This window comes from Mirounga angustirostris, unplaced genomic scaffold, assembly GCF_029215605.1.
Source record: "Mirounga angustirostris isolate CCGP_5_RB_7025 unplaced genomic scaffold, mMirAng1.0.hap1 SCAF_10, whole genome shotgun sequence".
Lineage (NCBI taxonomy): Eukaryota > Metazoa > Chordata > Mammalia > Carnivora > Phocidae > Mirounga > Mirounga angustirostris.
In genome coordinates, this window is record NW_026991718.1 from 75,481,316 (window position 1) to 75,506,703 (window position 25,388).

At 45.0% G+C, this 25,388-nt stretch overlaps 1 protein-coding gene across 10 annotated transcripts in view; it reads left to right on the forward strand.

Moving 5' to 3' along the window:
* THADA (THADA armadillo repeat containing) overlaps positions 1–24,992 on the forward strand; it is a 325,846-nt gene extending 300,854 nt beyond the window's left edge. For all 10 annotated transcript variants that reach the window (XM_045885094.3, XM_045885095.3, XM_045885096.3 and 7 more), the window contains 2 exons: positions 12,601–12,770; positions 22,312–24,992. In XM_045885094.3, coding sequence (XP_045741050.1) covers positions 12,601–12,770; positions 22,312–22,704 — 563 coding nt within the window. In that variant the 3' untranslated portion in view covers positions 22,705–24,992. The remainder of the gene's footprint in view (positions 1–12,600; positions 12,771–22,311) is intronic.
* Positions 24,993–25,388: the final 396 nt, after the last annotated feature.

Here is a 25,388-nt window from a genome sequence, read left to right on the forward strand (position 1 = left end):
ATAAAAGTAAAAAGCATTTTATCATACCTGGGTTTTAGATTTTGGCAGTTGTATTTTTTCTGTTGCTGTTGTTATTATCTGTGTTTTCAGTGTTACTAACAAAATTACTTCTTTGGTCAGTTGTGAATTTTGCCATGTGCTGTTTAGCCATTGTCCATTTAGTTGTATGTTGATTATTTTCAGCAGTAACATTCACGGCTAGATCAAAACATCCTCCAGGTCAAACACAACCCACTTCTTCCCAGAGTTCCTCTTCTTTCTCATCCCCACCCTTCCCACCAAAGACTGGTCCCAAGAGGAAAGGAGCAGTGGACTCTTCTGGGCAGTGGGTTCTGGAGCCTCAGAATACCCAGGCACTCTTCCTAGCAGCTAATTTAAATCCACTATACCACAGTTCAACCTTTTCTCCTTTTTTCAGTTGGCTAAAACCCCAACTCATTCATTGCCCTGTATTCTCTGACTTGTCATCTCTTCCTAGGCTTGTTGTTGAAGAGAGGTTTTCTGTGGCCTCTCCATTCCTCTTCCTCACCCCAGCCTTCTGCAGCCTCAGCCACCCCACTCCCATCAGCCCAGGACCATGGCCAGCAGATGGTTTCCGATGCCTTTGGGAGGTGGGCAGCAATTCAAGGGAGTCCTGGCCACAAAGGACTGATAGGAAAGGCCCTTGGAAACCTGGGAGTGAACTCAGTTTCAAGATATAAAGTTTCCAGGGGCGCCTGGGTGGCTCAGTCGTTAAGTGTCTGCCTTCAGCTCAGGTCATGATCCCAGGGTCCTGGGATCGAGCCCTGCATCGGGCTCCCTGCTCAGCGGGAAGCCTGCTTCTCCCTCTCCCACTCCCCCTGCTTGTGTTCCCTCTCTCACTGTGTCTCTCTCTGTCAAATAAATAAATAATATCTTTTTAAAAAAAAGATACAAAGTTTCCAGAAACTTTGAAATCACAGGTACTTAACATTTTGAGCGCTGTTTATAAATCTTAAAATTACTTTGTGAGTTTAGGGATCATTTATACCTTGATGAACTTGCTATATTACCTTGGACTGTTTTTGTTCTACGTAGAGCTGTAAAAGCCTGAGAGGGAGGAGGGGGTACCTATGAAGGAACTTTCTGGATTCTGGATAAGGCTGGGAGATAGTAGTGGTCATATCCTCAGGAGACAAAAATTATCTTCCTGAATTTTTCTGATTTCCAATTTCTATTCTTCAGTTACACTTCAGGACCATCTGTACCACTATCTTCCATGGTCCAGTAGTGTGTTGGGGGAACTGGGCAAACCCCCATCTTGTGCTCTGTGCCCTGTGTCCCATGCCTAGACTGGATGAGGAGTTCTGGCTCCTGGCTGGCACAGTGCCTCGTGCTCATGACAGCTTTGCTGAAATGAATCAGTCATTTGGTTTCTTCCTCTCTCCCACCACAAGCCCCGAATAAGCTGAAAGGGTTGAGAATGAGAGCAGGGGACCAGGGGGAGAGTAAGGGAGGTGGGTAGTGGCGCTGAGGGTTAGAGAAGCTTAGGAAGAACTCAGAAGGAGCTAGTCTGTCTTCAGAGCTCGGACTGAGAAGAAATTTCCTTTAAGAGAAAGAAGTGAAATAAACTAAAGAAAACTGGAATGACTTCAAGGAGAGGGAAAAGAGAAATGGTGAGATCCAAGCTGGTCACTGAGGAATGTACAACGTGTCCACAGATCCCTTGAACTCTGCCCAGGCAGAGGAAGAGGAGGCTGATGGCAGAAGGAGACTTCAAGTTGCCTAGGCCCCCCTCCAGGAGGGCTTCTCAGTCTGTAAGCATCTTCATTGTACCCTACCTCCTCACTGGCTCATCGGGCAGCATCAGGGAAATGGGGAGAAGGGCTCAGATTGCCCCTTCCAGGAAGAGTGCTTTGGGGTCAGTGTCCTAGCAGAAAGGAATAAGCACAAGGTGCTTACCTTCCACAAAGAGGTGGAGGTGATTGAACACTTTGTGAGGCTCAGCAGAGCGAAATCACCAAGGAGCAGGCAGAGTGCAGGGGAGGTGCTGCTGGAGAGGGTGGGGCTCATCTGGCGGGAGGGCCTGACTTTGCACCTTGCACAAGGGCATCAGGTGTGGGCCAGATGCTGTTGTCCAGAGCATCTCCGGTCTGGACCCAACTCACTCCTTACCCTGTGACCCTGTCACACACCAGGCCTTCATTCGCCTGCTCTGGAGCAGCCATGGACAAAGCTCATGTGCATCTTACTCTTTCCCACTGGGCTTTGGAGGTAGCCACAAGGAACAAGACAGTGAGTTGCACACAAAACTGGGTACAACTGAGTACCCTGAAAGGTTTAAGCGGGTGGGTGTTGCTCCCCTTCTCCCTGGGCTGAATGCCCCTAGGGAAACCCGGTTTTTTTCACAGCCATTGTTGCCTGAGAGTGACGTTGGTTTAATCCATTCCTCATTCTTTGGTGTGGTTGGAAGTGAACAATGGCAAGCATTTTTATAAGCTTTGAGCTGAGTGTGCTATTTACCAGCTGTAATTTATTTTATCAACCCCTTTTCAGTGAAGTATGGCCCTCCCAAGTAAGAAGTGCACGCTTTTAACTCCTATGAAATGCTTATTTGTTTTTATTCATGTTGGCTGTATCCATTTTTAAAATTAGGGGAAAATCTACATCTATTTACCCAGTGATTTGAGGTGGGCCCACATTTTTTAAATTATAGCTTTTTTAACTTTAAAAATAACATTTTTTCAAAAATATATCTTTTCTTTAAAATGAAAACAAAAGTTCTGCCGGATGTTTTCTGGTTTCGTGATGGGTCACCAGGAAAACGTTTACGTCGGGCGTCTGACTGCATCTGGGGGGGTCTCGGTCTTGTGGAGCTGGGTCTACAGGAACTTCGGGGAATCCAGGCCATTTGTTCCCTATGGAAAAGGGCTAGAAAATTAAGAAAAAGCAAATTACTAATATTTGAAAGGTTTTTCCCCAACTATTTTTAGAATTTCAAGTGGTGTTTTTATCCTTTCCCTTCTGACCTGGAAAATGTTTGCACCTCCAGACAGAAAGGGCTCTGTGGTCAGCTGTTCGTCTCAAGCAGCTGCTTTTTACCTCTTGCCACCTCTCTGCCCAGAGAGCTGATGAGGAGGTGGGGAGCTAGGGATTGCCTTGCAGAAAAAATATGAAAGGAGATGAGCTTCTTCTCATCTGCCTGGAATAGAGACGTAGGCCCCTATTGCCTGATGAGCTGAACAGTTCCATCCATCCACCCACTGAACTGGAGAGACTTCACCACAGGGGCTTTTTACAGTTGTGTAAGGTTGCAGATTATTTCAGGGGTAAGGCTGGGCTCCTCAGCCTCAGCTCTGTTGACATTTGGGGGAGGTATCATGTGCCTCGTAGGGTGGTTCACAGCATCCCTGGTCTCCACCCACTCCATTCCAGCAGCCCCACCTCCCCTGACTTGTGACAACCAGAACTGTGTCTGGACATTGACAGATGTCTCCTGCAGGGCAGTATCATCTCTGGTTGAGGTTGAGAACCACCAGGTGGAGGGAAGCCATAAGTGATGTCGAGGCCCCAGAGACTAGGTGAGAGCGAAGGGAATGGGGTTTCCTGAGCTCAAGGAGAGCTGAACGGGATGGTGCAGCCATGGCCAGAACCTTGGTGACTCACGGGGGAGGTTGCAGGAAAGAAGTACCCAGCTTCTCTCTCTTTCTACCTTCCAAATTCTCAGCGTCCCCTCCCCGTTAGATGAATTCCACCAGAAGCCAGGTGATAGGGAACCTGTGTGGTGCAGTCCATAAAGGTCAGCCCGTGAGGCACTGAGTGGGGTGCAGAGGGACAAAGAACAGATGGGGGCACAAACAGAAAAGAATCAGTCTACTCGTCCATCCATATAGTCATTCAACATGTATAGGCAGCTTAGCACAATGGTCAAGTACACAGGCTTATATGTGGCCCCTACCACCTCACCTGTGTGATCCTGATCAAGTGACTTCTCTAACCCTCAGTAACCTCAGGCGTAGAATGGCAGCAGTAATTCTGTCTACATGTGTGACCTGAGTCTTGCAATCTTGGAGGTTTCCTATTGGGGAAACACAAGTCCTAAGTAAATTGTTCAGTACATGGCTCTAATCAAGTACCAAGTGGATGGTATCTGCTGTGTGCCCAGTGCTGTTTTATGGATGATCCTGGGAAAAGCAAAGACATAGGGCTCAGCCACAGAATGCCCTCTCTCACCATCTGTCAGCACACTGAGTGCTGTGCAGATATGAGCAGAGAAAGGTCACAGTGGGCTGGAAAAATCTAGACCACAGGACCTGAATTGGGTCCTGAGGGATGAGTAGGCTAAGTCAGGATGAGAGAGGATCTATCAGACAGTGGGGATGGTGAGCAAACCAGAGCCACAAGAGTTGGAGGGAAGGAGAAGACCCAGAGAGCTCCGGGGGGAGACTGGTGATCGGATGGCTTTGGTAGAAGGTCTTGGTGCTCCCGTCTGTGAAGATGAGGGGCTGGCTCAGGACCCGTCGCCTTCCTCAGTAGTCGGGTGTAGGAGTCATAAACTCACGGCTGCAGGAGTGAGCTGGGAGGCAGTAGGATGAACCGATGCGTCCTGTAGGGCACGGCCATTGCTCTGCTCCAGGCATCTATTACCACGTTAAGATGCAGGCCGGGGACACCAGGTGCTAATTAATTCTCTGAATTTTCAAAAGATGCTAGAAATTTGGATTTTTATGAGAAATCGCCTGACTTTTAAAAAAACCATGTAAGCCATACCAGACTTGTGTGGAGACCACAAAGAGTCCATTTGCACCCCTGTCCAGATGTTTCTGAGGGGCCCTTTGGGGCCTTAGAACCCTTGAGCTGTGTGTTTGGTTGGGTTCGGCCTCCTGTGTACTGTCTTTTAAGCTATAGCTCCCAGGGCTTTAAAAAGAAAAAAAAAGAAAGAAAAAGAAGTAGGCAGAAGAGGGGTGCGCCTGGGCCAGGTGAAGTCAGAGTTCCCCTCCAGACCACCACGGCCAGGTTGGGAGTGGGAGGGAAGGGCTGGCTGTAGCCCGGAGGCACCAGCTTGGAGCACCGAGTGGGTGGGCTGGAGTCTCAGTGCTGCCCACGCTCCTAGCACTTGACCCAGTGTCCGCCGAGGCTGGGGCTGGAGCTGCCCTTGAGAGCACTGACCAGCACATTTGGTTCTTGGATGAAATTCTTTAAATACTCAGATAAAGAACAGAGACTAATATCATGAATACCCGTGTTCCCACACGCAGCCTTCCTGCTGGGTTCTTCAAAACTAGAGATGCTGCCCCTTTTCTTTCCTTAGGACACAGACCTTCCTCTGGGCCATTTGCCTCAGGTAAGGGTTGTCTGGGAGCTCTGTCTAGTGGTAAAGGCTGACACAGTGACCTCTGGGAGAGCCCTGAAGTCCTGTCACTGATTGCCATGCCAGGAAATCGCACCTCTGCGTCCTGGCTCTGCGGGCCCCAAGGAGCAGAGAGCCACGCGCTCCAGGGTAGAGGACCGGGAGAGGCCGGGGGGCAGGGGGGCCTGGCAGCCTCAGGAAGAGGCAAACGGCAGAGTCAGCAGTCGAACCAAGCGGCAGTCCACACTTGTTTCTCATGACTAAATAAAATACAGGCTCTTGCTCTGCTGAGGGGAAGTGAAGAAGTCTGTGGAGAAGACCAGAAATAATGACGTCTGGAAACAGCCTAGCGCATCCTTAAAATATTTTCGTCAGAAAAAAGAAGACACAGTAATACTCCCTTACTCCAACACTGCCGCAGCCTCCCCAGGCCTGCTCCACACAGGCCCTCCAGCTTCGCCTCAACTTCAGCTGGCAGACGCCCCTCCTCGGGGCCAGGCCTGTGCTCCCCGCTCCTCCCTTTCGCCCCAGCTGTGCGTGGCCCCTTATCCTCGGCCTGCCCAGTTTTCCCTCCATGAAGCTCCCTAATCCCACTCCCCACACTTTTTTTCCTTTTCTGTTCTTTCATTACTGCTACTAATGATATCATCAGTCCCTGTCGTACACCATCTTGGACTATTTCCTGACCCTTCGTGTGTCAGCTCACTGCTGACGACACTCCTCTCTCAGAGAGAAGGGACTGGGGTTTTCCTCGTGTTTCTCATAGTGCCCCTCTCCCCCCCGCCCCCCCCCCCACAGCAGGTGACAATAACTACTATGGGCAGATAGAAGCTTGAATTGATGGGTGAATGGTGGACGGAGAGATGGTTGGATGGCAAGGTTGAGGGAGTTCCACAAATGCCTGGAACAGGATGCTCCAGAACCAGGGGCAGGGAACACTCAACCCATCTCCATTTACTCAGCATTTACTGTGCTGACTTGGCCTCTCTTGGGAAGGAGACTTGACCAATGGCCTTAGTCTAAAAGGCATCTCCCCCCACGATAACTTTAGAATCAGTGCACTTCAGTCCACGGTCTCAAGCTCAAGGTTGGCACCTGGAAAAAGTCGACGTTGGCATTTTCATTTTCATCAGTGTGGTTGAAGACCACCTCAAAGCCTGGGACTTGGAGTGCATCCAGCGCAGTGTGAAGCCTGCCTCTAGCTGCCAGCCCCAAGGCGGGCCTCATCACAGGAGTGGGAAAGAACATGGGCGGCAGGGCTGTGGGACTCCCCATGCTTGCCTCAGGAGTCTCAGCAAGTAAGGTCTTCCGTTAGCCAGGTGTCTGCCTTGGCAGAAGAGCCCCATGTGGTGGGGGCAGTAGCAAGATGATGTCCACACTGCATCAGCTCAGAAGCCGGACCACCCAAGTTAATCATTCACGAGGGTAGAAGGCAAGGATTAACTAGTTCTAAATGCTGATTCGGTGGGTTTCCAGCTCACTTCCAAATGACTGAATGCTAATCCCCCTTGTGTCGTAGGCCTACCACAGACAAGAGTGTGTACCTGTGTACCTCACCCCCTTAAAGCCCTCCCGCAGGGTCTAGGGCATATTTGACTCTCACCTTAGCTGTGTAGCCATTGGGGGGGGGCGGGCGGCGACGATTTATTCGCCTACACTGACCTCTTCCCTCCCCTGATTCCTGCAGCTCTTAGAATGCAGACCACTCCATTGAGCACCAGATGTCTCATTGCTGCCTGAGTTTTCGCTTTTCCTCCCCTCCCAGGCTACCACCTTCTTGAGGACAGGAGATGTCAGCTCCTTGCCTTGCGTTCCCACAGTACTCAGCACAGTGCTGGCCACAGGGAAGACCCTAGGCACCTACTTCCGGACTCGGGAAGGGCCAGGCAGAGGCCCGGCTCCTCCAGGAAGCCTTCTCAGGCGCCCTCCCCACCCACTGAGCAGCCGTGCACCTCTGCGGAGTCCTCCAGCACCTGAGGCCTGGGCCCTACAAGCAAGCATGAGGGCTCTAAGTGTTGGTCTAGGCTCACGTGTTCTGCAAGCTCTTTCAGGGCACACAGTGTGCCCAGCAATCGGAACCAACTTGTACACATAGCAGATTTTTCAGCTTCACTGTTTTACTGAGATATGCCATACACACACCACACAAGTCACCCCCTGGTTGTAGCTTATTTGTAGAGTTGTGCAGCCATCACCACAGTGGATTTCAGGCCATTTTCGTCACTGTGAGAAAGAACCCATGCTTCTCCCTGTATTCGTTTCCTGAGGCTGTGGTCACAGCAAATTAACATAAACTTGGTGACTTAAAACAACAGCAATTTATGGCCTCATGAGGCCAGAAGTCCAAAATTAAGGTGTCGGCAGGGCCACACTTCCTCTGGAGGCTCTAGGGAAGAATCTGGCTCTAAGGAATTCCTTGCCTCTTCCAGCCTCCAGAGGCCACATCCCTCCAGTCTTGTGGCTTCACATCACCTTCTCCTCCGTGTGTCTTTCTGCTCTCTCTTATTAGGACATTGGCGATGGCATTTAAGGGCCGCCCAGATGATCTAAGATTATTTCATCTCAGTACCATTAACTAAATCACATCTGCAAAGACCCTTTTTCCAAGTAAGGTAACATTCACAGGTTCTGGGGGCCGGAAGCCATTTTTCAGCCTGCCACATTCCCGCTGCCCCCTGGCCCAACATGATTCACATACCACAAAATTCACCAACTGAAAGCCTATGGATATATACGTTTTAGTATATTCACAAGGTTGTGCAACCATCACCACTGTGTAATTCCAGAACATTTTCATCATCAACCCAAAAAAGAAACACTGTTTCTATCAGGAGTCATTCCTCAATCTCCCCATTCTCCAACCTCTGGCAACCATTAATCCACTTTTTGTCTCTCTGATTTGCCTATTCTGGATATTTCACATAAACGGAATTATACAATACATGGTCTTGGGGCACCTGGGTGGCTCAGTCGTTAAGCGTCTGCCTTTGGCTCAGGTCATGGTCCCAGGGTCCTGGGATCAAGCCCCGCATCGGGCTCCCTGCTCAGCCGGAAGCCTGCTTCTCCCTCTCCCACTCTCCCTGCTTGTGTTCCTTCTCTCACTGTCTCTCTCTGTCAAATAAATAAATAAAATCTTTAAAAAAATAAAAAAAATTTTAAAAAGTCAGTAGGGGGGCGCCTGGGTGGCTCAGTTGGTTAAGCGTCTGCCTTAGGCTCAGGTCATGATTCCGGGGTCCTGGGATTGAGCCCCGCATCAGGCTCCCTGCTTAGTGGAAAGCCTGCTTCTCCCTCTCCCACTCCCCCTGCTTGTGTTCCTTCTCTCGCTGTGTCTCTCTCTGTCAAATAAATAAGTAAAATCTTAAAAAAAAAAAAGATTATACAATACATGGTCTTTTTGTCTGGCTTCTTTCACTAAGCATCTTTCCAAGGTTCATCTGTGGTGTAGCCTGTATCAGTATTTCATTCCTTTTTAGGACTAAATAATATTCCATTGTATGGATATACATTTTATTTGTCCATCCCTTGGTTGATGGACATTTTGATTCTTTCCTGCATATTGGCTAGTATGAACATTCACAAGTACAAGTTTTTGTGCGGACATATGGTTTTTAGTTCTCTTAAGTCTATGCCTAGGAGTGAGCAAAACTTCAAGACTATTTCCCAACACGGCTGCACTATTTTACATCCCCACCGGCGGTGTCTGAGAGTTCCAACTTCTCCACATTTCACTGAAACTTATTATCTGCCTTTTTTATTATAATTCTCCTAATGGTTGTGAAGTGGTATCTCACTGTGGTTTTGATTTGCATTTGCCTATTGGTTACTGATGCTGAGCATCTTTTCCTGTGCTTATTGGTCATTTGTGGATCTTCTCTGGAGAAATGTCTATTCAGATCCTTTGCACATGTGTTCATTGGGTTATCTTTTTATTTCGTTTTAAGAGTGCTTTATGTATTCTAAATATACGTCCCTTGTCAGATATGGGATTTGCAGATGTATGCTCCATCTCTATGAGTTGTTCCTTTGGGGCACAAACGTTTGCAATTCTGATGAAGTCTAACCTTTCTTTTTGTTGCTTGGGCTTTTGATGTCTTATTTAAGAAACCATTGCCTAATCCAAGATCACAAAGCTTCACTTCTGTATTTTCTTCTGTGTGTTTCATAGTTCTAGCTCTTAAATGTAGGCCGTTGATCCATTTTGAGTCCATTTTTGTATATGCTCTGAGGTAGGTCCAACTTCATTCTTTTGCCTGTGGATGGATACCCAGGTGTCCCAGCTCCACTGGCTGAAAATGTTTTTTCCCTACCATTGTTTTGGCACTCTTTGTCACCAAAAAAAAAAAAAATCAATGGAATGTAAGTATGAGGGTTTATTTCTGGAATCTCAGTTCTATTCCAATGATCTATATATCTGTCCTTTTGCCAGCACCACACTGTCTTCATTACTGTAGCTTTGTAGTAAGTTTTAAAATCAGGAAGTGTGAATTCCAGTTCTGTGTGTTTTTCCAGATTGTTTCGCTGTTCTGGACATGTGGCAGATTCTTCAGATGCACTGGTTGCTTGGTCACTTGCTTTCTGGTTTCCTTGATGGACTGGTGAGCCTGTGAGAGCCTGGCTGGCTTGCATCCTTAGCTAAAAAACTCCTCTCCCATTCTTCTGCCTCCCTTCACAAGGCATTTGGCCAGTAGCAATCTGGGTTGTTCTGGCCAAGCCGTCCTAGTTCAGGGCAAAGTGATAAAAGAAGAAACTTGGAGGGGTACATCTGGCCCCTCAAGCAGATTTAAATCCAGCTAATTCTCTCCCCTCCCGCATCCAGCTTCTTTCCCCTTCCTTCTTCATCTGGCGGAGTCAGTATTTGGACAGCTCTCATTTTCTCTGGATCCACTTACAGCCAAATCACACCAACACTCCCCTGTGCCTCTGTCATGCCCGTCACTCTCCTGCCACTTCCTAAGCACAATTCATGACAAAATGGTACAGGATGGGGGACATCTGTCCTGTCAGGTGGGGCAAGTGCAGCAGGCCTTCCTGGTGGCATCATGAATAAAAGTAATAAAGCCCAGTGTGACTTCCTCACCTCCATGGGCTGTTTCTCCATGGCCTCTCTGTGGGGAAGGGGCAGCTTCTGGGCTGAGGCAGACTGAGCTCACTGCCGCCACTTCTCACTGTACAAACTTGGATCCGTTCCCCATGAGCATAGCTTCCTCACTGGTTAAATAAGGATACCTCCCTGCTCATGTGGGAGCAGTAAGGGTTAGATAGGCCAGTGTTCATTATTATCACCAGTAACCCTAGTTAACCATTTAGTGAATGCTTTCTTTGTGGCAGTCCTTGTGTTAGTGTTCAAACTGAATAAAGATGGGGGCAAAGGAAAAGATTTCATGACTTCCGGAGCCACACACGAGAATGTGCTGAGCATCTGCTACGTGTTTAATCCTATGCTGGTCTTCATGTATATTTTCATTTCTTTGAGGTATGAAAGATGCTAATTAATTGTACCACCTCCCCATACAGATTCTAAACCATCTGAGAACTACACAGAGGAGTCAGGTAGAGATAAAAATAGAGATTATATTGTAGGTAAAGGCTGGACCAACACATGTCCAAGACCTACAGCCGAAATGCACATTTGCTCGCTGCTTCTCTCCCATCCCCGTCTTCTTTTTCTGTTGCCTGGGTTAAATCCTGGTTCCAGGGAGCAGAGGCACCAAGGGGCAGGGGTCCTGGGGGATTGATTTGGGGATGGTGACATCAGTCTTGGGGCTGCTTCCATGATTCTAGGCTCTGCTGGGTGGGCTCCAGGTAGTAATACTGGCTCTGCTTTGGGGTCCCCAGCCCTGCTTATCTCACTGGGAAGACCTATATGTCTGGAATGTTGGTGCTAATTCTCCAAATCTGTGCTCTGCAGGCACCATGAAACATTTTGCCCATTCTGATTATTTATATCCACTTAAAGCACTGTGACTATATACAAGTAGCTTAATCTGAGCCCAGGGTTCCTCACCTGTGAAGTAGGGATGGCAATACCCAACCCATAGGATGTCAAAAGAGTGAACAGAAAGTACTTGGTTAGGGCCTGGCACCTAATAGGCCCGGGGGGTGGAGGGGGGGCATCCTACTTGGCCCAGTTCAGTACCCTGAGAACTCAAGCTTTCAGTCCAGACTCTGAGCCTTCTCCCTGTGTGCTGAGCAAGTCTCTGTGGGGGCCAGCAGTCAGGGCCAGATCTGTGTGCTGGAGTTGGAGATGGGGATTAGGGAACGATGAGGCCTCAACAGAAGTGGGTCATCGAAAGACAGGCCCTGGTGCATGGAGGGACCCAAAGAGGTTCATTTTATGGAAGTATTGCAGTCCTGTGTCTCAGACCTCCTGCAGGTTGGGAGTGGGAGGCCTTGGGTTGTTAGCGGAAGTGTCAACACCCAGAGCCTCTCTTCAAACCCATATTTAGGACTGTCTAAGGCAAAATGATGAAGTAAGCAATGGTTTCCCCAAGGCACCTGCTTCCTTTTTCTGCACCCCATTCTACTTTCTCCGCATCCTTTTCCAGCCAGCGAGAAAGACGAGGGTCTGAAAAACAAATTAGAAGACAGAGGGCAGCAAAATGTGAGTCAAATTCAGTTTGCCCCCTGCTCTTGTACAGCCTCTGCACTACAAGGGGTTTGTATGTTTGTAAATGGTTGGAAAAAAATCAAAAGAAGAATATTTTATGACATGGGAAAACTCTATGAAATTCAAATTTTATTGGAACATAAAGTTTCCGTATTGTCCGTGGCTGCTTTCAGCAGAGTTGAGGAGTTGTGACAGAGACTTGAAGACCCCCAGAGTCTAAAATATTTATTCTCTGACCTTTTAAGAAAAAGTTTGCTGATGCCCTGCTCTAAAATGGTAAGAGGTTTATGTGTCATGTGGCCATCGGGATTTGCTTTCGGAGGGAGGGGCAAACCAGTAGAACTCAGGCGTTGTGGCAGGCCTGCAGAGGAGACACTGGGTCTTTCCTGAGATCCTTCCAGTTACACTAGATGGGCTGAGAGGAGCTAAATGTCTCATCTTGCAGGTGGGCTTGCTTCTGACCACACAGGGATGGGGGGCATGGAAATGGTGGGGTTTGGGCCTCTGACTCCTTCCAGCAGAGTGAAATGGATTTATAACCTCTGGAGCCTATCCCAGCAGCCTCCCTGCAGGCTGGTGGCCATGATTTGACCTGAGCGCCTTCCCGTTGCCAAAGTCCTGCAGAGCCTCCCTGGGCTGGCCCTAAGCAGCACATTCACCACTCGCCTCTCTCTCGTTTCCACAGAATTTGCCTTCTGCCAGGTGGACGCTTCAATTGCACTGCCTCTGGCCCTGGCTGTGCTGTGTGACCTGCTGCAGCAGTGGGACCAGCTGGCCCCTGGACTCCCAGTCCTGCTGGGATGGCTGTTGGGAGAGGGTGATGATTTCGTGGTCTGCGTGGAAAGCACACATCAGGTAATCCTAGGGTCTCAGGGCAGTGGCGGTGGAATCAGACTGGTGGCCTGAACCCACAAGATGCAGCTAATCAGGCTTACGTAGGCTTCACATGCCCACTGAAAGTGTCCTTTGAATGCTCACATACGGATCAATAACCGATTAGGAAAGTCTCCAAATGACCACAGCAGCCTGCTAGATGCTGCTGGGGGTGCTGGGGCATCTCTCAAGCTGACTTTTGGGGTTCCAGTGGTGTTCCAGTCTTCAGATCGCCAGGGGAGAGGACTTTGAAAGAGCCTCCTGAGTTTCTGAAGCCGGTGGGCATTCCCCACCCCCTACACTCTCCGACGGCCCAGCTAAAGCCAGCAGCCATGGCTGTTCCACACTCAGGACACCCCTTGATTGCCTGGCCCTGGTGGCCAAGGGAGCTGGCATCCTGAACTCCACAGAAAGGTAGTGATCAGGAATACAGTTCTTGGCAGTCTACCACCCCCAGGGCACTGCACAGACAGCAGACTGAAACACAACCCCAGTCTTCATGGGAAAAAAGCCTGTTTACATAGCCTGGAACTTCAGCCTGAGGGACAGGCTTCAGGTTTCCCACACATTTAGAGGCTCAGGAGGCGTTCCTAGGGAACATAAGCAGGAGGTGACATCCTTGCATGCCCCCTTGGCCTTGCTAAAGCTCCATGAGACTTCCCAGAAAAAAGCTAATACATTCATCTGGAGCCCCAATTTTTGCAACAGTTGCCCAGGGGACCCCTCTAGATCTCCTGGTCTGGAGGCCAGCAAGGATTACAATTGCCATCCCACAGTACTATATATATTTTAAAAGCTGCTGCCAAAGGGTCTGGCTTCCAATCAGCCTGAAAGCAGGTGCTAAAGAGATTCCTCCCCTTGGAACACTGACCGGTCTTGGCACACCCTCAACAATGGGGACATAATAAGAATAAATCAGGTGGTTTAAACAATCAGAAAGGTTCAAGAGACAACCAAGAACTGGAGCAAGGTTGAAGGAGAAGTTTCATCACCCACAAGGCCACCACTCCTTCCAGACTGAGAGAGGTGGCTGCTTTGCCTAATACATAGAAGCAAACACAGAGTCAAGCAAAATGAGGAAACAGAAATATGTTCCAAATGGAAGAAAAGACAAAACCTCAGAAAAAGACCTTAATGATGTGGAGATAAGGAATCTACCTGGTAAAGAATTCAAAGTAATGGCCATAAAGAAGCTCACTGGAGTGTCTGTGTGCCTCAGCTGGTGAAGCATCTGCCTTCGGCTCAGGTCATGATCTCAGGGTCCTGGTATCGAGTCCCACATTGGGCTCCCTGCTCAGGGCGGAGTCTGCTTCTCCCTCTCACTCTCCCTTTGTGCTCTCCCCCTCTTTCTCTCTCTCAAATAAATAGATAAAAATCTTAAAAGAAAAAAGCTCACTGAGCTTGGAAGAAGAAAGGATGAACACAGTGAGAACTTCAACAAGGAGAAAATATAAGAAAGTGCCAAATAGAAGGCACAGAGCCAAAGAATACAATAATGGACTGAGAAACACTAGAAGGGCTCAACAGCATACTAGATGAAACAGAAGAATGGATCAGCAAGCTGGAAGACAAAGCAATGGAGCTCATCCAGACAGAGCAGCAAAAAGGAAAGCAAATTTTAAAAATGAAGATAACTTAAGAGAGCTATGGGACAGCATCAGGTGGAATGACATTCACACCATAGGGGTCCGAGAAGGAGAAGAGAGAAAGGGACAGAAAACTAATTTGAAGAAACAATGGCTGAAAACTTCCCTAGCTGGAAAAGGAAACAGAAATCCAGGCCCAGGAAAGCCCAAAGAATTCCAAAGAAGATGAACCTAAAGAGATCTACACCAAGACACATCATAGTTAAAATGTCAGAAATTAAAGAGAGAATCTTAAAAGCAGCAAGAGAAAAACAAATTATTACGTACAAGGGAAACCCTGTAAGGCTATCAGCAGATTTCTCAGCAGTAATTTTGCAGGCCAGAAGGGAGGGGCATGACATACTCAGAACCTTCCAACCAAGAATACTATACCTGGCAAGGTTATCATTCAGAATGGAAGGAGAGATGAAGAGTTTCCCAGACAAGCAAAAACTAAAGGAGTTCGTCACCACTAACCTGGGCTTAGAAATGTTAAAGGACTCCTTTAAGTTGAAAAGAAATGGCACTAATTAAGATGGGATGAAAGGAACCCTGACTGCCGCCCCATTCCACGCCCCTGACCAACAGGAAGTAGCTATGATCGGTCATCACCCTTCTTCCTAACAGGAGTTAGGGTTACCTCTTCAGAGAGGGGAGTGATGAAGGATAGCTGGAAGGCAGGCACGCAGGGACAAGCCACACACACACACCCGCCTCCCACCCCCCAGCCCTAAGGAAATCACCCTTAAAAGGATTTTACACCACCCTGGAAGGAACCCTCCACCTTTTCCCAGATGATAGATAGGTGACAAAAATCTGATTGGATGACAGGTGCAGGGAGGGTTAATCAGATTAAAATAGCCTGCCAACAAGCCCATAAAAATCCCTAGACTTAGAAACTCCAGTGGCAACTCCCTCGGGTCCCCGCCCTCCTTGGGAGCTTTGTACTATCACTTTGCTATCGCTCAATAAACCTTGCTTTGCTGCCCACCAAAAAATAAAGAGAGAGAGCGAGAAATGGCACTAATTAATAAGAAGAAAACATATGAAAATAAAAATCCCACTGGAAAAAGTAAGTATATAGTAAAGGTAGTAGATTAATCACTTCCAAAGCTACTTTGAAGGTTAAAAGAAAAAATGAACTAAAACTACAATAATTAAGGGAAGCATAAAAAGATGTAAAATGTGACATCAAAAATATCAAATGGAGTAAAAATGTAGAGCTCTGGGATATGTTCAAATTTAAGTTGCTATCAACTTAAAATAGACTGTTATAGACATAGGATGACATGTGAACCTCACAGCAAACACAAAGAATATGTATGTATGTAATATGTATGTAAATACACAAAGAAAATGAGAAAGGAATATAAACACAAAGAAAGTCATCAAACCAGGTGCGCCTGGGTGGCTCAGTTGTTAAGCGTCTGCCTTCAGCTCAGGTCCTGATCCCGGGGTCCTGGGATCAAGCCCCGCATTGGGCTCCCTGCTCTGCAGGAAGCCTGCTTCTCCCTCTCCCACTCCCCCTGCTTGTGTTCCCTCTCTGGCTGTGTCTCTCTCTGTCAAATAAATAAATAATAAAAAATCTTTAAAAAAAAAAGTCACCAAACCACAAAAGAAGAAGAAAGGAACATACAGGACCTACAAAACAGCCAGCATATAGTTAACAAAATGTCAATAAGCAGATACCTATCAATAATTACTTTAAATGTAAATGGACTAATTCTCCAATCAAAAGACATAAGAGTGGCTAAATGGATTAAAAAAAAAAAAAAGATACATCTGTATACTGCCTGCAAGAGACTTCAGAAGTAAGGACACATGCAGCCCAAAAGTGAAGGGATGGAGAATTACATTCCATGCAGATGGAAACAAAAAGAAAGCTGGTGTAGCTAGACTATATCAGACAAAATAGACTTTAGAAGGAAGACTGTAATAAAAGAGAAAGAGGGCGACCATATTAATAAAAGGGTCAATCCAGCAAGAATATATAACATTTATAAATATTATACACCCAAAATAGGAGCACCAAAATATATAGAGCAAATAATAACTGACCTAAAGGAAGAAATTATGAGTAATGCAATAATAGTAGGGGACTTTAACATCCCACTTACATCAGTGGATAGGTCATCCAAACAAAATTAATAAGGAAATGTTGGCCTTAAACAATACATTAGACCACATAGACTTTAATAGGTATATACAGAACATCCCATCCAAAGCAGGAGAATACACATTCTTCTCAGATGCACATGGAACATTCTCTAGGATCACATGTTAGGCCACAAAACAAGTCTCAATAAATACAAGATAAAAATCATGTCAAGCATCTTTTCTGACCACAATAGTATAAAACTAGAAATCAATTACAAGAATAAAACTGGAAAAACTACAAATACATGGAAATTAAACAACACGTTACTGAACAATTGTTGGGTCATAGAAGAAATCAAAGGAGAAATTAAAACACCTAGAAAAATGAAAACAGAAACACAATATAACAAAATCTATGGGATGTAGAAAAAGGGGTCCTAAGAGGGAAGTTCAAGTGATAAATGCCTATTATCAAGAAACAAGAAAGATCTCAAATAAACAACCTAACTTTACAGCTCAAGGGACCAGAAAAAGAAGAACAAACAAAACCCAAAATTAGGAGGAGGAAGGAAATAATAAAGATAAGAGTGGAAATAAATGAAATAGAGACTAAAAAGACAATAGAAAACATCAATAAAACTAAAAGCTGGTTCTTTGAAAAGATAAACAAAATAGACAAACCTTTAGCTAGACTGACCAAGAAAAAGAGAGGGCTCAAATAAATAAAGTCAGAAAGGAAAGAGGAGAGGTTACAACTGATACCACAGAAATACAAAGGATCATAAGAGACTGTTGTGAATTGGATGTGCTAAGAATGTGTCTTGGGGCAGGTGGAAGGGAGATGAGAGGTATATGTAGGAAGACAGGGAAGCACTTCCCTCTCACTCTGTACTTCTGAAACAAACATTTCACTAAATAATACTTTATAACACATGGTGCTGATGTTTCTGAAGCATTGTATTTTATTATTTTTAACTGGTTGTAATCCATATTGATTTCATTACCTTTTTTTTTTTTTTTTAAGATTTTATTTATTTGACAGCGACACAGCGAGAGAGGGAACACAAGCAGGGGGCGGTGGGAGAGGGAGAAGCAGGCTTCCCGCTGAGCAGGGAGCCTGATGTAGGACTCGATCCCAGGACCCTGGGACCATGACCTGAGCCAAAGGCAGACGCTTAATGACTGAGCCACCCAGGCGCCCTGATTTCATGACCTCTTAAACATTACAACTTGCAGTATGAAAACCACTCTTCCATAGACCTACCCACTTGGTCATTGAATGTAGTTGACCAGCAATTATTGTGTGTTTTTGTGTAAAGGTTATGGAGAAACACCTTTTTAAAAAATATTATGATTCGGGGCGCCTGGGTGGCTCAGTCATTAAGCGTCTGCCTTCGGCTCAGGTCATGAGCCCTGCATCGGGCTCCCTGCTCAGCGGGGAGTCTGCTTCTCTCTCTCCCTCTCCCCCTGCTTGGGTTCCCTCTCTCGCTGTGTCTCTCTCTGTCAAATAAATAAATAAAAATCTTTAAAAAAAAATATGATTCTAAAAACTGGTTCATAAAACTGAAGCTTTAGGGAAATTTCTTTACATGTTCTCCTCTGTTAAACTGAGCCTTGAGATGACAGGGGCTGTTTATTCATTTATCATTGTGTTGCCAATACTTAACACAGTGCTTTGCTCATGGTGGATACTTAATAAATAATGAGTGAATGAATGGTTTGATGAATGTTACTACAGTACTCTTGTTCGAATCATTTTTCTGAAATACTGGAAGGTATTTCTAAGATAATTCTTATTTATAATGAATTTAGAGAGAAATAAATTTGTGAAGGATAAAAAAAAGAGACTACTGTGAGCAATTATATGCCAACAAACTGGACAAGTGAAAAATAATGAATAAATTACTAAAAACTTGCAATCTTCCAAGACTGAATCATAAAGAAATAGAAAACCTGAATAGACCAGTGAAGAAAAAATAAATAAAAAATAAAAGGGGGGGGGAAGCCCCCCCCACAAACAGAAATCCAAGACCAGACGGCTTCACCAGTAAATTCTACCAAACATTCAAGGATTTAATACCTACCCTTTCAAACTCTTCCAAAAAATTGAAGAGGAGGGATGCTTCCAAACTCATTTTACAAGGCCAGCATTACCCTGATACCAAAACCAGATAAGGACACAACAACAACAAAAAAAAGAATGAAAGAAAATTATAGGCCAATATCCCTGATGAACATAGATGCAAAATCCTCAACTATTAGCAAATGGAGTTCAACAACACATTAAAAGTATCATATACCATAATCCAGTGGGCTTTATTCCAGGGATGCAAGGGTAATTCAACATCTACAAATCAGTCAATGTGATATACAATATTAACAAAATAAAAGATAACAATCATGATTATTTCAATAGATGCAGAAAAGCATTTGACAAAATTCAACATCCATTTATGGTAAAAACAAAACAAAACAAAACCCTCAACGAAGTGGGTACAGAAGGTACATATCGTAATATAATGAAAACCATATATGACAAACCCAATGGAAAAAAGCTGAAAATACTCAATGGATAAAAGCTGAAAGCCTTTCCTCTAAGATCAGGAACAAGACAAAGATGCCCACACTCACCACTTTTATGCAACAAAGTCCTGGAAATGCTAGCCACGGCAATTACGCAAGAAAAAGAAATAAAAGGCATTTAAATTGGAAAGGAAGAAGTAAAATTGTCACTGTTTGCAGATGACATGACACTATATATAGAAAACCCTAAAGACTCCACCAAAAAACTTTTATAATTAGTAAATGAATTCAGTAAAGTTGCAGGATACAAAATCAGTGTACAAAAATCTGTTGCATTTCTATACACTAATAACAAACTATCAGAAAGAGAAATCAAGAAAACAGTCCCATCTACAATTGCATTATATATATATATATACACACCTAGGAATACATTTAATGAAGGAGGTAAAAGACCTTATTAAACTATAAGGTATTGATGAAAGAAATTAAAGAAGACACAAATAAATGGAAAGATATTCCATGCTCTTGGATTGGAAGAATTAATATTGTTAAAATATCCATCTGCCCAAAGCAGTCTACAGATTCAATGTAAACCCCATCAAAATTCCAATGGTATTTTTCACAGAACTAGAACATGTATTCTAAAATTTATAGGGAACCACCAAAGACCCCAAACAGTCAAAACAGTCTTGAGAAAGAAGACCAAAGCCAGAGGTATTATGTGCCTTGACTTCAAACTATACTACAAAGCTATGGTAATCAAAACAGTATGGCACTGGCACAAAAACAGACATAGATCAGTGGAACAGAATAGAGAGCCCAGAAATAAACCCATGTATATATATATATGGTCAATTAATTTTTGACAAAGGAGGCAAGAATATACAATGAGGAATGGATAGTCTCTTCAATAAATGATATTGGGAAAACTGGACAGCTACATGCAAAAGAATGAAACTGGACCATTTTCTTACACCATATACAAAAATTAACTCAAAATGAATTAAAGACCTGAATGTAAGACCTGAAACTATAAAACTTCTAAAAGAAAACACAGATGGTAAGCTCCTTGACGTCAGTCTTAGTGATGTTTTTGTGAATCTGACTCCAAAGGCAAGGGAAATAAAGCAAAAGTAAACAACTGTGACTAAATCAAACTAAAAAGCTTCTGCGCAGTGAAGGAAACCATCAACAAAATGAAAACAGAACCTACCTAATGGGAGAAGATATTTGCATATGATTTATATGTCCAATAAGGGGTTAATATCCAAAAAAATATAAAGAACTCATACAACTCATTAAAAACAAAGAAATCTGATTAAAAAATGGGCAGAGGATCTGAATAAACATTTTCCCAAAGTAGACATACAGGTGGCCAACAGGTACCTGAAAAGATGCTCAACATCACTAATCATCAGGGAAATGCAAATCAAAGCCACAATGAGTTATCACCTAACACCAGTCAGAATGGCTAGTATCAAAAAGACAAGAAATAAGTGTTGGTGAGGATGTGGAGGAAGGAGAACTCTCATGCCCTGTTGGTGGGAAGGTAAATCTGTGCAGCCACTATGGAAAACAGTATGGAGGTTCCCATAAAATTAAAAATAGAACTACCACATGATCTAGCAATTTCACTGCTGAGTATCTATCCAAAGAAAATGGAAACACTAATTTGAAAAGATACAGTGCACCACTGTGTTCACTGCAGGATTATTTACAATAGCCACGATATGGCTATTACAAAAAACCACGATATGGAAACAACCTAAACGTGTCCTTCAATGGATGAATAGATAATGGTGTGTGTGTGTGTGTGCACATGCATGCATTGTATGTATATTATGTGTTTTATATGTATAATGTGTTTTTATATATATATAATGTGTTATATATATAATGTGTTTTATACACACACGCGGGAATATTACTCAGCCATGAAAAAGACTGTAATGTTGCCATTTGAGACAACACAGAACTCAAAGGTATTATACTAAGAGAAATAAGTCAGAGAAAGACAAATACCACCTGATTTCACTTAATATGTGGAGTCTAAAAAACAAACAAGCAAAACCAAACCAAACACTCATACAGAGAACAGATTGGCAGTTGGTGGAGGGGAGGGGGGTTAAGGTGGTGTGAAATGGTAAAGGGTATCAAGAAGCACAGACTCCCAGTTATAAGATGAATAAGTCATGGGGATTAATGTATAGCATGTGGAATATAGTCAATAAGATTATATTAACTTTGTAGGGTGACAGATGGTAACAAGACTTAGTGTGGTGATCATTTCACAATGGATACAAATGTTGTACACCTGAGACTAGTATAATATTGTATGTCAGTTATACCTCAATAGAAAAAAAAAATAAGAAAGGAAGAGGCCCCTTGGAAGTTGAGGGTTTAATTATGGAGAATGCTTATTAGTCCACATTGGAAGAGCTAGGGGCTCCCCATGGTTAGGTCTGAAGGTGAAACATTCCCAGAGAATCAGGATCCTTCCACAGTATTTGCTGCTTAGAGAAAACTATTAGCCCCCCTCCAGGTGAGTCAACAGATAGGGAAACTGAGGACCAAGACCAGCAACAAAAGCATCTTGTCAACAGAAATTTGTATCCATCCACCAGTATCTGAGTCAGCTGGCCCTCTTGACATACCCAACAGGCCAAGAGTTCAAAAAGCAAAAAGTTTGATAAAATTTCTTACTGCAGAAAGGCTCGTGTTTCAAAATTGCTTCTCTTTAAAAGAGAAGCTGTTTATGGGAAATTTGGAGACAAGATAAAGTGTCTGTTATAAAATAACCTTGAAAATCCCCAGCATTATAGAAATTTGGTTTCATACTCAGAGAGTAGGATGTCGTGTTTAGTAATCCTTTGCTCTTTGTTCTGCTGCTGAGATTTCTCTTCCTCCCTGCTCACACCCTCTGATTTCTAGATGCACCTTTGGGTCTAGGGGGCCACTCCCATGTTGAGGTTCCCTTTCAACAGCAGGCCCCCAAAATATCTTGGCTTGGAACCACAAACACATCTTTATCAAAGGTCATGTTAAGTCTGGGAAAGAAAATTCCTGCCTGGTAGAGAAGTACAGCAAATGAAAATAGAAGGTGACCTTCCAGGCTGCAAGTGGCAAGTGTATGTGGGTGCTGACAGGCAAGAGTGGGCCCTCCCTTGGGAGGAGGAGGGGGACATACGTCCTCCATGTCTGGCAGGACTCTGATCTGGATGGAGCTTGTCAACATCCCCTGTAACGTTGACTTTGGGCCTTGTCATTTGATTTAGGTGGAAGACTACCTGTTTGAAAAAGCAGAGGTCAACTTTTGGGCTGAGACCCTAATCTTCGTGAAATACCTCTCTGAGCACCTCTTCCAGCTCCTCTCCAAGTCCAGCTGCAATGCCCTCAGCCCCCAAAGCCTCCACCATCTTCACAGAACAGCGTCAGAGCAGGGCCACCTCCTCTCCCAGCTCTTCAGAGAGCTACCACCAGCTGCTGAATTTTTGAAGACAGTGGAATTCACGAGACTGCGCATTCAGGAGGAGAGGACTTCGGCTTGCCTGAGGCTGCTGGCCCTTTTGGAAGGAAAGGAAAGGGAAGACACCCCCATTCTCGGTGCTTCCGACTCTCCTGCAGAAGCGAATCAGTTCACTCTTGTAAGAAAAGAAACGGCTTGTTGAAGAAAGAGGACTTTTGGGGGTGGGGTGGGACTCTTCCCCCATTCCCATCTGCAGGGAACGTGTTGAACATAAATTCAAATATTTTCTTCCCTTCGTGAGTCTAGTCTTCTGTCCCTTCCCACAGAGGAATTTTTCTTCAGCTCACCCATTCAGAGCAGCCCGGTTTATTGCAGCTACTGTAGGAAGTGAGGCTACCACATTGAATATTGACTCTGTTCCCAGGTGCAGGCCACCTGCAGACCTGAATTCGCCTTTTTCTTCCTCTACAACCTCCAACATCCAGCCATAGCCAGCCAGCATTTTCTGTGAACTGACTGTACTAAACTGGATTGTAACTCATGATTTTCTCTTTCTTCCACTGGATTGAAGAGCTGGATTAGTTGGCAAACAGCCCACTGGATCAGAATTCCAAATTTTATTCCATTTTAGCTAAGGCAAAAGTAGGTTCCGAATGTTGGATCCTGGGAGAATTAGAGATCAACTGCATAGAAATAGTTTTGTTTTTACTATCTACGTGTGCAAGTCCTGTGGCGACCTGCACATGCCATCCGAATTATTAAAAGAGCTCCTAGCCACCAAAGTGTTTGGGCTAATGCTAGGAAACCTGATTTTGCCACCCACTGAAAGCATAGACCCTTGGCTGTTAGAAGGAAGCCCAGAGAAGGGAAAGCCAGAATAAATGATTTATTCGATTCCTGCAATGTTTACTGTCATTTTCTTGGTGGCAATAACAAGATTCTCATTTAAGATGTCAGAAAACACATTTATTCACTTCAGTGTTTGAATCTAGACACCCCACGGGTTTTCTGCCTTTTGGAAGCCCGGCCCAGCCCTCTTCCTCTGATACCCAGCAGGTGTCGCTCTTGCATACATTTTGCTGCTGGCCCTGCCTTTCCTTGGCTTGCCATTTTCTACTTAAAATTTCAGAATAAGCGTTACCTGCAGACAGCTATCTTGAAATTCATAGTTTGGATTGGTCATAGCCTCATCCATATTCGTTTTTCATCCTGATTATCAGAAAAGCCATTTTGGTAGTAATATGTAAAGTTGGTCCAGCTTTTAGGGGCTGTAAATATTTTTAAATACTTCTCAGGTGAGCAGTCAGTTTGGAATTATGTTAAAGGGGCAGTTTAGAGGAGAGAGGGTTTGATAAAATTTCTTACTGCAGAAAGGCTCGTGTTTCAAAATTGCTTCTCTTTAAAAGAAAACCACCTACCGCTAAAAACACAACCGTACTGGAAGTATAGAGAAAGGGCCCATAGGAAAAGGCAGGGAATGAAGTGAACTGAGAAGTCCAACGTTTTGTCCTAAAGCAAACAGGAAATTCCCTGGATGGTTTTGCACTATTCAGCTCAAAATGTGGTGTTTTTTGGTTTTTTGTGATCCTGAATTAATTACCTGGTTGGGCATCTCTGTAGCCCACACATGATGGAAAGTTGCCAGTCTAACATTTCTTTTTGTTCTGAGAAGACCTGACTGGGTGAGAAGTCAGGGAATCGTTGGCATGATGCAGTGATGACCATGGTTCAGTAACTATGAAACTGGCCTCAGCAAAGCCCAGCTCACTGGAAAAGACCAGCATTCCTTTTTTCTCCACTTAAGATGAAATAAAAGCCATTACATAACAATAAAAATACTTTCTACCAGTGGGTACTCTGTACCAAAGCATGTCGCATAGCATATTTGTTACGTTATCTCCAGGATCCTTCTACCCAGCCTGCAAAGTGGGTGTTCTCATGGCTGCCGACTGGTAATTACCCCAGATTCTGATGTTGGCTGGCTGTGGCCAGCCTGGGAGGACAGGAGGGACAGATGTTTCTCCTGGTTTTGAATCTGAAATCTTGTTACTGACCTACAATAGCAGTGGCTAAGGAAATGGCTGTTTCACACTTGCCTGATGCATTTCCAGGGGAATCTTAGAATACTGCTGTCAGGGCTACCCTCAAACTCCTGTGTTTGGGGTCATTTCAACAAAGAACAAAACAGAACAGTTGGGGTTCTTGGCTATTGCAGGCTGTGCCAGCCACCATTGCCTGGCGCTGTCTGGGGGTCAGTGTAGGGCTGGGTGGTGCAATCACCGGGAGCCAAAGAGTCACCTCTCCTGAGGTCACTGGCCTTGGCTCCAAGCCAGAGGGTCCAAGATTCGGTGCCCCTCAGGTCTGCAGGCATGATTCTGTGGATCTCTACCCATCTGGCCACAGCCCCTCAGGGACCTGGCAGTCTCCGTTTTTATGCTTTGTCAACTTGTTTTAATAAATAATAAGGGTTATGCTTGTTCATCTTTTACACACCTTAACAGATAACTCATTTGTGCCTTGACAAAGGTGAGAGACGAGTAAAGCGGGAATTATCTTAGTTTTACAAGGAAACCCAAGTACCAGAGATCGTGATTTGCCCAGGGTCACATGGCTTGGAAGGGGCAGGGCCTGAACTCCAGCCCTGTGTTTCTGATCCTCAAGTCCTTGCAACCCTATGCGGACTCCCGCTCCCTGGGGAGTGGATGTGTGGGGAGTTTCAGCAGGGGGAACTGCATGCAAACTGAGCTCTGAGGAGTCAGTTCCACGAGTGACAGGCCTGGCTCGTCCCTTCCAGGTTAACGAATGGAAATGACCACGAGGAAACAGCAAGAAATAAGATCAATTTTGGAAAGGGGCGTGGGTTGTTTCCTTCCCTAGAGGGAACTG